Consider the following 13,494-nt stretch of genomic DNA (forward strand, 5'->3'; position numbering starts at 1 on the left):
TTGCACGTCTAACAGGAAGTTCACAAATGTGTATTTCGGTGCGGAAGTAGCTTGATTGAAGCGCATCATGGATCATGATACAGACACAGTGTTTTTAAACACAAACATACCATTTTAGATAACATCACGTTAAAGCACATCATCGAGATCTGACCTACGTCGCATGTGAGGCATGTGCTCTCAGAAGCAAGCAAATGGCTGACGCCTACCCTGTGCACGGCGCCGCTGAGCCGGGTACACATCTGACAGGACCGGGGCGCTCCTTCCCCATCGCCGTCGGTCCTTGTAAATTCTATCGCTGGTCTGCCGATGTGGCCCCTGCCTCGTGTGGGCGGTTCTGTTCTTGTGGCATCCACCGGCAGAAGGGGCGAAAATGGCGGGACATCTACCTGCGCCTGCACTCTGACTCCTCTCTAAGACTGTATGAGTCGAGTAAAGAAAACGCCAACTTAATTACTGTGGTCTTCTTGGTGAGTACTTAAAGTAGACTGTATGGTCTTTTTAGTGAGTACCGTACGCGAACCTGTGTGTGTGTGGGGGGGGGGGGGGGTGAGGGCGTCTGAATCTCAAAGAAAGCACAACACGATTGAGGCTATTACAGTATTCTTTATTTCTCTATCTCCCGTGCCTCCAGTCCCAAAATCCACCTCCTTGCTTTGACACTCAACCTTCAACTGTCCTCCGCATTCATCCCCAGAGTTTCTTCCAGGCATCTCTTCGGGGAGGCGAAGCCCCCCCCCCCCCCCGAAAAATTTTTACCGCCCACCCGAACGAAATGAAATTTATATAATTTATATAGAAAATATATACTTTTAACAGTGTTCGCCCCCCCGAAGAAAGTTTACCGCCCCCCCGAAAATTTCAAGTGCCCCCCCGGAGAAAAAAGTCTGGAAGAAACACTGTTCATCCCTACACACCACCTTTCTCTCTCTCACAACACAGCCACTGTCACCCGACCAGTCGCTTCCCTTGTACCCTCGTTCACTCCGTACAACAACATACACGTCAACACACCCGGCCTCGCGTCTCACTACATGATACATACACACACGCAGTGACCCGTTCCACGTATTCACCTTTCATACACATTACATCACCACAGGGGGTTCTAGGTTTATACCTATAATAGTTTCATCATCTTTACCCGTTCATGTTCAAGAGCACATACAGTAGAGTCCGCCTGTTCCGATTACCTCGGCACTATGTCCAGCCGCCTTTACTTTCCCTATTGTTAAGTCAGGTACCTCTCAGAGCTGTGTGGACTCTGTGACGTTATACAGACTCCAGCCGGGGATCCGAACTCGAGACCTACTAGCTAACAGTCTATAATAGTTTAGAGGCTATTCCATGTGGGTTTGACGTATTGTATATTAATCTTTGACCTTCAAGTAGAGGTATCAACTATTTTAGCTTTATGATTATATGAGTTCTTCTAACAAATAACTAAGACTTAGAACTAACTTGAAACCTAAACATCCGTCGCCTCTCTGACTTGTTTAGTTGTCGTATATTTGACCTGATTGCGTACAACCCCGTAAATTAAACGACAAGTTATTGAGCCAAACTTCATGCTTGTCCTTTGTTGACCCCGACAGGATGACCTCTACAAGGATATCTCTTTCGGCGATGACCTGACGAACGTCAAGGGTCTGTCCCGTGTCCCCGACCCATCAAACCGTGCGTGGGACGGGGTTCTAGCCGTACCCGACGAGCCCAACTGTAACAGTGAGATCAACTGGCTCGACTTCGGCGCTAGGGACACCCTGAACAAATGGCTGGTGGCTATTTGCAGCTCCATCCCGGCCAAGAAACTCCGAGGTTGGCGGAAGTCACGTGTCTTGCTGGACCAGCATAAGATCATGCAGGATAGAACGGCAGGGGACGCCCTGGGGATTCAGGCTCATATCGACATCTTCTTTCCTAGAGATCAGATCGTGAAGATCCATCACATGGACAATCTAGTTCCCAAAAGCTCGAAAGGAAAAAAAGACAGTGTGACTCGGCATTCGTCAGCCCCGAATATGGTGTAAAGTAACTAAACAAAATTAAAAACAGTATATTTTTTTTTCAAATGTTTAATGAGTAAAATTATAAACTAGGCAATAAAAGAAACCATCTTTAGATTTTTTCCTTCAGTATTTTGCGTTGTTTACTTTCAACTAGCGATATATTATATGACGTTGCAATAGACGAGGCGTATGAAGGATTTTGTCATGGGTGTGTGTGTGTGTTGAGTGGTGTGGTGTGTGTATGTGGTGTGTGTGTGTGTTAGGGGTCATCCATAAATGACGTCACGCTTTTTTGACGATTTTTACCTCCCCCCCTCCCCTCCGTCACTCGTCGCCACAAAAAGCCAGACCCCCCCCCCTAAAATGACGTCACACCTCAGCCTACAACCCCCCCTCAAAATTGCTGTTGAATTTTTTTAAACAGCTATATTTTTTCAAAATCTTGTCTGAACTCTGTCAAAATAGAGTTTTAATCAATTGTTATTACATCACACACCGTCACAAAATTACAGACCCCCCTTAGTGCACATAGACCTACGCTTATTCCACAGAGGATAATGTTTTTTGATAACGTAAATGTATGTTTTTTTACGAAATCGACACGAACGCTATGTAGCCATTTGCTTAGCGTCAGACATTTGTCGTTTTTTGGAAGTCCTTGGGAGGGGAGGTTGCTAATGCCCCCAACACACTCATGCCTTTTTGTACTTAAGCATCTTCTCCAAGTAATCTTGGAGCTACAATCAAATTATGGGACGGCTTAGCCTAAGCGGTAGAGCGCTAGGCTGCTAAACCAGCCTAAGCGGTAGAGCGCTAGGCTGCTAAACCGAAAGTCCTGAGTTCGAATCGGGTCCAAGTCAATAAGACGTCCCTGAGTCAAACTTTCTTAAGGGTAAAGTGCAGACCACACTTTCCCTTCATACTCCGAGATCAAGAAACATATGAACTCTACTTCATATGCCAAGGTATCGCTAGTCTAAAACGGATTCTTTACTTTTACTTCTTACATTTAAATAAAGTGTAGACTCTAAAATAGTACACCGATTTATCCAAATCTGATTGATTAACCTATTCACGCTGCCCGGTAGTGTCACTGTAACTATACAAATTATATATATATATATATATATATATATATATATATATATATATATATATATATATATATATATATATAATTTAATTTTTTTTTAAATTTTCCTTTCATAACGTGCATTTGAATAACCTAAATTGACAATCATAGATCATAGCGGGTGCTTTTTAAAATGAATTTAGGTTCATAAACATATAACATGGATAGGCTTTGTGAAGTTGTGGGACATGCTTTAAGAACAGTTCGTTCAATATAGCGCTTGAGAGTTTATTCGTGCATAATAATGTAATTTTATAGTAAAAAGCGCATAATATTTATTTTCTTTAAACAATAGCCGATCCAGCTATCCAATTAAATGAAAAATTAGTAAGGCCCTAAACCAAATTGAAAATTCCAGTGGAGAATTTTAAAGTAGCCTTCTAGATCTCATTTTACTAAGAGAATAATATTATTAACAGCATATGGAAGTTGTGTGTTTGATTTTATATGAAGTTTGGCCAAAGAAAACATCAGATTTTCAAAGTTGATTTTCTTTTCACAAAAACCAAAAGGTAAGTCTTCAATGTCGGTCTGGTTTGTTTGTAATATTTTCAAAACGACCCAAGGGAAATAAGCTGTAACATTACTAGCTTGCTAAATTTATCTAGAGTTGGAGCACTTGAATTTGCTTATTGACTTCGCCCTGGCCCAGGTGTAACAATGGATATCTGTCTAGTGTGCGCTTAACTTGACTGACAACACTGCACCGAGCTTGATAAGTGTAAAATCAAGAAATTATCATTATAAATCAGTGGACGTTGTTTGCTCAAGTATTGACATCATGTAATGAAATAATTTCTAGAGAAACGGATCTGTAAAATTATCTGTAAAGGTGGTTGTGCTCTTCAGCTATTTTCGGTGGTAAAGGTCGGTAAACGGGACGATAATCCAAAGCATCTGCAACAGGAGTAGCCAGCTAGTCTACTTAGAAGACTTAGAAGTGACCTGTTTATCCTGCGCTCATCTTTGCTGGATTATTCATAATAGTAGATCTAGTGCTTAAAATGGGTGAGTAGTTTAATAACGTCACTAATTACAGCTAATGAAATGGATTACGTTTTAAATAAGTTTAGAGTTTAGTTAGTTAGTAGTTAGACTACTAAAAATACACTTCACTACAGTACTTCACTAAGAACTTGTGACTGACTAATCGTGATAATCGGCTTAACTCTTCTAGATCTAGATCTAGATCTAGCTAGACTAAGAGTAAGATTAGATCTAGATCTAGACCTTTCTGCTCTACTATTAGATCTAGATCTAGTACTAGCCTAGATCTAGATCATAAATCTAGTCGAGAGACCTAGATAATTAAAATTTTAAAATGTAGGCCTAGGCCTATTTTTAGTGAATTTATTATTAATTATTTCTTAGGCCTACATTTTAATCTAGAAGTAGATCTAGAATTCTAGATTAGTGATTAATAATTAGCCTATAGACTATAGGCCAAATTAATTAGATTCTAGATCTAGGATTCTAATCTAGATTCTGGAGTCTAAATTTCAAGATCTCTGACTCTAGACTACATCTAGATCTAGATCTAGATCTAGCTACTAATTACTAATTAGGCCTAAGGACTAAGTAAGTAATCAAGCTAGACTCTAGACCATCTAGATCTACTACTAGATCTAGTACTAGGCTACACTTTACTTTAGTATTAGTAGTAATAGTAGTCATTATACTAGTATTAGGCCCTATAGACCATAGATGGATAGACCTAGTGCCTAACCTATTTCAATTTTATTTAGACCTAGATTGTAGTACTTCAACTGTTAGTCTGTTAGCCTACTTAAATGTCTGATGTCACTATTTTACACAGACTAGGGGGTGCCAAAATGGGTTGTAAAAACAAATTAAAATGTCATTTTAGCTGCATTTTTTGCAATTTGAGGGGGGGGGGGTGCAAATCGAAAATTTGCTCCCGAGGGGGGCGCCAAATTGAAAGTTTGTCCCCAGGCGCCGGGAAGGGTCGCTACGCCTCTGTTGGTTTTTATTACATTTCTTACCCTTAACAACACCCATATACAAGGATAAATTAGCTGTCAGCTTGTCTGTTGTAGAAATAAGGACTCTGATTAATGATTAAATTAATTTATAAAAATCTAGATCTAACTTTGAGAAAAATCTTTTTTAAAATTCTATTTTTTTTTAAGTTAAATAACTTATACAGCTGGTACTGGTATTGCTAAAGCATTGAAATTAACTAGATATAATTTGATACTTAGGATACTTAAGGGGCAGATACTAATACTGGTAAAAATGTGGGTATGGCCAAGCTATGTTTTCATAGTGTAAGTATTGCTTTCCTTGACAGGTTGCAACTAGATCTAGATGGATCTACTAACTGTCGGAAATATTTTAAAATACTGTGCTGCCCTTCTGAAGATTTATATAAAAACCAGTTATTATGTTAGTATTAAGTAAAAGAAATTGCGTGTATAGCTTACTTATTGGCCAATCAACTTCAACTTGTTTTATTGTTCTGCTACAATTTTCTAAAACAGTCAAGTAAATAGACAAATATTGTAGCTCATTTTATAATTATTAATGTATCCTAATGTATCCTAGTCAGCTTTTTTCCGTTGGTTAAGTTTAAGCTGTTATATGTAATTTATTGCTTGCTAATATTAAAATTTTACTTGTCAAGAATCAAGTCCAAACTTACCACTCATCAGTCAGCATTGTTTTTTTTTCTTTTTTTTATGATTCACATCAGCTTTTTTTAACTTACAATTTAGAATTATTACTTGACCTTTAGTTTTAGTTTCCAAGTTGAGCAATCTCCTTAAAATATGATACAGTTAAAAATTTATTTTTATTCCTGGTTGTTTGAAGATTTGATTTGAGGGTTATAGTATACTGCTAGAAAGATTAGCTAAATAATAATATGATGCTCAGTCTTGCAGTCATTCACTCGGAACTGGCACTAACCTGAACCACTGTTGAAACTCTTCCTGGTAGACAAAACTATAGATTAACATTTTATAGATATGACTAAAATGCTATGCCATTGTCTTGGAAAAAAATTAAAATTTCAAGACTCTCATCGACTCAGAAAAAAATAAAATTTCTAAATTCTCATCTACTCGCTATGCCACCATTTGCAATGGTAGTTCCGCCTCAAGAAAATGTTGTTGCATTATGTCTTTTTGTTCCAAAGCAATGCTTTCTAACTAGTTGATTATAAATGTTTGTTTTTTTTGTTTATCAGATAATAAAATACTAGGTAGTAGTTGCATTAAATCTCTACCCTGCCGAATCTTAAGTTAACGAGCCAGTAGCCAGATTCCTTATTTGATTCATACACCCCTTCTAGAGTAGATTTTATGTTTATTGAGTCCAACAACAAATGATGTTAATGTTTGAGAATTACCTACAAATAGTGGCCAAGCCCAAGCTTTATTCTATGACACCAAAAAGGTCTACTTTAAATCTAAATGAGGATGTAAAACTAAACATGGGCAAAAGATTACAAATATAAAGATGGTCATCAGTGTAAAAAGTGAAGAAAACTATTTACTTGCATCTCCAGTGTTTAACAAAAAATGTGTTTGATGTTCTGTATTGCCTTGAATTCCCACCAGAAGTTGACTTGGGCATCCTAAAAATTTTGTTGATGCAGACACAATTTTTCTCTTTGAAGTCCATGCTGTTGAATTAAAGAGATAGTTATGCAATCAGAATGTTTAAAACAAAATGTAGGCCTATAAGTTTTAAATACTTACATTTTTACATGCACCTTTTATATAAACTTCAATTGCTTCTTGCTATTTTAGCCACATTTTTAAAAAGTTTTACAGTATAATATGCTTCAAAACGCTAGTTTACTGCTGGATATATAATATGTTATATAGCTAGCCAAAGCTGTATAGCCTCTTTTGAGTGTAGAGCTACCACAGCTCAGCTGTCTTTTAATGAGCTTTTAAAACAAGTCTAGCATGGTCATAAAGAATGGAGGCTTACATTCAGAGCAGCTCATCATATCAACTTTATTTGAACTCATGAAGTCAATAACAATTTAAAAAAAAATCATAACTGAACACCTTATTTTAAATGATGCTATTAAAAAAAATACATCACTGATTGACACTGCATGAATAGACATCCCAGGAGAAATGTTATATTACAATTATAAATGCAATCAATAGAAACTGCCTGTTAGACGTGCTGTTGCTGGCTGCTAGTGTGTCAGCCTGATGCCGGTATGTGCCAGCCAAGATTATTGATCCCTGGGAGTATTGATTTTACTGGTGAGCCCAGTGCTCCAGACATTGTGAGATTGCTTTATGTGAGAGTCGGCTCAACACACCGGCTGTGGTGGAGGTGGTTACTCATCTCACTGCTGTCTCAGCTTCTTGTTGCTTTGTGGATCTTGTCTTTCTCTACTCCAAGTTTGTGTACTTCAGTATTTACATTACTAGAGAAGATTTGGTTTGAGGAACCTACTGAAAAATAGACCAGGAAAGTATTTTTATTTCCAGTACCAAAGAACTGAATAATTTAGTTGACCAGTGTGTTTGCCAGGAGTGGTGTTTTTTTTTTTATTATCTACAATGCTGATCATAGCTTTTGTCATCACTAGAGGAATTTAAATAGCCTTATAAGATTTTGATAAAATACTCCTAACTAGACAATGAAAATAAATTAATTTAAATACACATACTCACTTATTTTAAAAATTATATATGTATACAGTTCCTATTGATATGTATATATAAAAATGTGTGTATACATATATATGTAAAATGTAGGTACACACTAGCAATTTGTTGAGCTTGTAACTATTAAGTTATTTATACACATACATAATTCATTGTTGCATATTTCTATGGCTATGACACAATGCTAATGTGAGCATCTACTATTAGAAAACTAAAGCATGTTATTATGGATAGTAAAATAAACCAATAAAATATCTCCACAATTATTGATTAATTTTATGTTATTAATCCTCCCTGTGTGGGGCTTTACATTCACAGGCTTATATATTGAGAGCTTACTTGCTGAAAGTTATTTGCACAGATATCTAGTTTATATCATTTGTGTACCTGATAGTAGGTTTTTAAAAACATGGAATTCAGTTATGTTTAGGTTTTGATGATACTCATTTAAACTTAGTTAAGATGTGCAGTGTTTCTTGATTAATTAAAAATGAATTATTTTAATTAATCAGGTACTAAGCCAGGTAAACACGCCAGAGACACCTCCGGGGGAGGTGATGGGAGTCAGGATTCCCCGTTACCAAAGAGGTCACCTAAAAGTTCAACTTCCAAAAGAGCTGATGAGGCAGCAGAGACTGCACTAGAGGGCAGAGGTTCAGATCCACAGGATAGTTCAACTAGTGAAAAGGAAAATATTTCTCAAATGTCTGGCAAAGCTAAGGTGAAGTCTAAAAAATCTGAAGAGAACCAACCAGCGGAGGCTTTAATGACATCAAGCCAGCAGTCTCCTGTGTCTATGGATCAAAGGAAGTTAGAACCCCTGACTCCATTAGTTATCAGTGAGAACCATGATCTCTCCATCAGCCAGCACAAACCACAAGCCACATCCACACCTGCAGCTAATGGGCAGCTTCGGAGTCCACCTCTCAGTGAGTACTAGACTTAATTAGATTCTCACTAACATAAAAGAGCAGTGGGGGTGGGGGAGGGAGGTGTGTGAAGTGTTTTCACCTGAGCTACTCAAATACTTTGTACAAATTTTCTTTATCCATGTCTAAGATTGTGTAGAAACTTACCTAAAAGTGAAACATCCATTATTTATTATTTTACTTCTACAAGAAAAACATTAAGTTTCTTTGTGGGAAGCATTGATTGCATAAGGGGATTATCATCATCATTTGCCATTTTATGCACAAGATACATGGCACAGATGAAGAAGTAGAGTTCATCTGTTTCAATGACCTTGACCCATATATAAACTGGATAATGTGTTCAACACCATGCTCAGGTGCCTTTGTTTCCCTAATGTGAGTTAGGTACCCATGAGAGCTGGGTGGACTCAGGGATGAGCTACAAACTGGAACCGGGGATACAAACTTAAGACTTTCGGATTAGAATAAGGGAAATTATTTAGTTTTTCTGTGCTGGTTTACCTGGAGCTGTAGTGCTTATTTTGGCCAATGATAGAGGAAATACATAAGGTGCTTATTTCCTCTCACACGTTGTCAAGGAAATAAACACGGTACTTATATCCTCTCATGAATGAGAGGCAATAAACACGGTATTTATTTCCTCTATTGTTAGTGGAAATAAGAACTTCCATCTGGATCTTTGACCATCTACTATTTATAGTTAATATCAATGTATGGGTTATGATGTTCCAGAGTCCACCCAGCTTTAATGGGTACCTGACATTAGGGAAAGTAAAGTCAGCTGGTCATAGAACTAACTACACCCCCTTCTTATGCAGAGGTCACAGAAACAGGTTGACTCCACTTCATCTCTTCTGTTGACCTTCTGGTCTCAAGGGGTAGCTTTTGATAAAGAATGCAAGATCGTTTCATTTATTTTTAGTGCACTTATTATTTTGTTTTTTTTTCTACTTGTTTTCTACAATTTGTATTTAAATTTTTACATTCTGTTTGTTCATAATGAACAACACATGCAACTCAAAATATTTGCTTTATATAAAACAGTAGCTTGAGATTTTAGTATGCCGATCATCTGCCCCTTATTAAAACTATTTAGATATTTGTATGTTGTCATCCGAGACAGATAAACATTGTGAACGAATTAATTATACCATAATATTACTCACCCAGATCCGAACTCGAGACTTTTGGGTCAACAGTCATTTGTTCTTTACTGCTGACCTGTGATTAAATATTAGGACTACAGATATTTAAATCATTTACCATCTTGTGGTTCCCTGAGATGTGCTTAAGTCCCAACAAAGCTAACAAAACACCACATTACCCACCATGTACAGCCTAGATTCAGTAAACAGCGATCTGTTTCTGATGTTCAGACTGTTTCACTAAAGAGCGATCTGTTTATGTTGTGCAGCCTGTTTCACTAAAGGGCAATATGTTTGTGATGTGCAGCCAGTTTCAGTAAACAGCGATCTGTTTATGTTGTGCAGACTGTTTCATTAAACAGCAGCCTGTTTCATTAAACAGCGGCCTGTTAGTGATGTTCAGACTGTTTCAGTAAACAGCAATCTGTTTGTGATGTGCAGCCTGTTTCAGTAAACAGCTATCTGTTTTTAATGTGCTTAAAACTGCTGGCCATTGCATGTGTTTTGCTAGAACACATCTGGGGAATGGTCGTGAGTTTTATGATGTGTAACATGACGCTGAGGTTCGCAGGTGTGCGCCAGATTAATGAATATTTGATCGGGATTTTAGTTAGATTAGTTCTTATTTGGTATTTATCCCCCCTCCTACCCAGCCCAGCCCCACTCATTGCGTTTAGTTTAAGCCCAGAAGAGGTCATGTTTGTGCACACATGGAATGCCATACAGTAGTTAGATAAGTTTAACAAGAAAAAAACAATTGGACGGTCGTTTAATCATTTATCACTCGCTCTATGTTTAACGTTGTGACCATGTAGGCCCTATCTTCGGCCTCATACTTCATTCCCTGACAGTGGCCTTAATAGATTCTCTCTACATTATCTTGTCTAAATGATTTGTGTGTACACAATCAGCGCCAACGTATAAGAAATAAGTTATTATTATGATTGTTTGACCACGAAGCTGGGTATTTGACCCAGAAGATCTGGACATTTGACCCCAAAGCTCCGGTCATTTGACCACGAAGCTCCGGTCATTTGACCACGAAGCTCCGGTCATTTGATCACGAAGCTCCGGTCATTTGACCACGAAGCTAGGCATTTGATCCAGAAGATCCGGACATTTGACCACGAAGCTCCGGTCATTTGACCACGAAGCTCCGGTCATTTGACCACGAAGCTAGGCATTTGATCCAGAAGATCCGGACATTTGACCCCAAAGCTCCGGTGATTTGACCACGAAGCTCCGGTCATTTGACCACGAAGCTCCGGTCATTTGATCACGAAGCTCCGGTCATTTGACCACGAAGCTCCGGTCATTTGATCACGAAGCTCCGGTCATTTGACCACGAAGCTCCGGTCATTTGACCACGAAGCTAGGCATTTGATCCAGAAGATCCGGACATTTGACCACGAAGCTCCGGTCATTTGACCACGAAGCTCCGGTCATTTGACCACGAAGCTAGGCATTTGATCCAGAAGATCCGGACATTTGACCCCAAAGCTCCGGTGATTTGACCACGAAGCTCCGGTCATTTGACCACGAAGCTAGGCATTTGATCCAGAAGATCCGGACATTTGACCCCAAAGCTCCGGTGATTTGACCACGAAGCTCCGGTCATTTGACCACGAAGCTCCGGTCATTTGATCACGAAGCTCCGGTCATTTGACTACGAAGCTCCGGTCATTTGATCACGAAGCTCCGGTCATTTGACCACGAAGCTCCGGTCATTTGACCACGAAGCTAGGCATTTGATCCAGAAGATCCGGACATTTGACCACGAAGCTCCGGTCATTTGACCACGAAGCTCCGGTCATTTGACCACGAAGCTAGGCATTTGATCCAGAAGATCCGGACATTTGACCCCAAAGCTCCGGTGATTTGACCACGAAGCTCCGGTCATTTGACCACGAAGCTAGGCATTTGATCCAGAAGATCCGGACATTTGACCCCAAAGCTCCGGTGATTTGACCACGAAGCTCCGGTCATTTGACCACGAAGCTCCGGTCATTTGATCACGAAGCTCCGGTCATTTGACCACGAAGCTCCGGTCATTTGATCACGAAGCTCCGGTCATTTGACCACGAAGCTCCGGTCATTTGACCACGAAGCTCCGGTCATTTGATCCAGAAGATCCGGACATTTGACCCCAAAGCTCCGGTGATTTGATCACGAAGCTCCGGTCATTTGACCACGAAGCTCCGGTGATTTGACCACAAAGCTCCGGTGATTTGACCACGAAGCTCCGGACATTTGACCACGCCCCCCGCCACTAAAGGCTATGCTGGAAGGCGACCGTATCACGTGACTGCCCAAGGCACTAAATATTTGCCACAGTGATAACATCGATCGGTAAAAGGTTTTGGGTTTTTCCTTTTTATTTTCGATTGATTAATTTTTTGATTGAACTTGCATGAAAGCAGCTGTTGCGATCTTACTCACAACTTAGCATTTTCACCCAATAATGGGCTGCTTCTCAAGGTTTTAACGCTCTGTATGTGTGCCCATGGTCTTAGTTTTGTCACCCAATTTTTACAGTTGCTTTAAGCTTACAGCTCCCAAGTGAACATTCTGCATAGTAGACGTGTATGTTGATCTACATGTACAAGTTGTTTCTCTTCTGGTATTTGTGCGGTAGTCAAACTGTTATCTGATGTGTATTGGAATAGAATTTCTTCATTACCTAAATTGTGCAAATTTTAGTTTCAAATACCATAATTATTCTCCTTGTTTAAAGTATGTCGTTGTCTTTTTTTTACGAAGAGAGCCGGTATGACCACAACTAGACAGTACTTAGGTTGTTGTCGTTGCTGAAATGCTCAAACCCTGGTTTTGTTGGCCATGGGACGACAATCTTTGTTGAAGTTCAACAAGGGCGCAGCACCTGAACGGGACCGAACTAGTATTTAAACTGTCCGCCGTGTACCAATACAGCAGCTGTGTCAGTGGTCCAACCACGTCCATGTGTTCTCTCTTGTTGTGTCAGTGATCCGACATTGCGGGTATCCATTTCAGTGTTTCCCCCATCCAGGTATTCATAATCCCTGGCCAGGTATTCAGGATATGGTGACACATTCTACTGGCCTTGTTTGCAATCAACGCTATGGAAAATTTAGGTACTGTTGTAGGTGAAAACAAAGCGTGTTGATTTGTGGTTTGTGAGGAAAGGATTCCATTGTTGGTGCAGTGTTTGTTTCTTTTTGGAGTAGAATGGAGAACGTTGTAAGCTTAGGAAGATGAAGAAAGGACCATCGAATCCAGCTCTGACGGTGAGGATAACATGTAAGTTGGTCATCTCTTGTAGGGCGTTGGGTATTTGTTGTAGGTCATTGGGCATCTTATTTAGGACATTGTACTTTGTCATAGGACATTGGTCATCTTATGTAGGACATTGGGCAACTTTTGTGTGACGTTGGGTATCTAAAGTAAGACATCAGGCATCTCTTGTAGGACATTGAGTATTTGTTAAAGGACATTGGTTAATTGATGTATGACATTGGTCGTCTCTTGTAGGACATATGCCATCTATTATAGGACATTTGCCATCCTTCTGGTCAATAACTGTTGCTAGCGTCTCTTAACCTCATATCAAACATCTGCTCGCTAAGTCACATCGACCTT

At 39.3% G+C, this 13,494-nt stretch overlaps 2 protein-coding genes across 6 annotated transcripts in view; both read left to right on the plus strand.

Moving 5' to 3' along the window:
• LOC131935965 (dematin) overlaps window positions 1–13,494 on the plus strand; it is a 43,765-nt gene that overhangs the window by 12,241 nt on the left and 18,030 nt on the right. For 3 of the 5 annotated variants that reach the window (XM_059292728.1, XM_059292730.1, XM_059292731.1), the window contains exons 1-2: window positions 4,073–4,149; window positions 8,312–8,728. In XM_059292728.1, coding sequence (XP_059148711.1) covers window positions 4,146–4,149; window positions 8,312–8,728 — 421 coding nt within the window. In that variant the 5' untranslated portion in view covers window positions 4,073–4,145. Of the gene's footprint in view, window positions 1–4,072; window positions 4,150–8,311; window positions 8,729–12,819; window positions 13,156–13,494 lie in introns of those variants that run through there. The other 2 variants (XM_059292732.1, XM_059292733.1) reach the window with 2 other exon arrangements.
• On the plus strand, window positions 18–2,130 carry LOC131935966 (uncharacterized). The gene is made up of 2 exons (XM_059292735.1): window positions 18–470; window positions 1,596–2,130. The coding sequence occupies exons 1-2, from the start codon at window positions 195–197 to the stop codon at window positions 2,028–2,030; spliced, it is 711 nt and encodes a 236-aa protein (XP_059148718.1). The 5' UTR covers window positions 18–194; the 3' UTR covers window positions 2,031–2,130.

This window comes from Physella acuta, unplaced genomic scaffold, assembly GCF_028476545.2.
Source record: "Physella acuta isolate Inbredline_101_S28 unplaced genomic scaffold, ASM2847654v3 ptg000164l, whole genome shotgun sequence".
Classification (NCBI taxonomy): Eukaryota; Metazoa; Mollusca; class Gastropoda; family Physidae; genus Physella; species Physella acuta.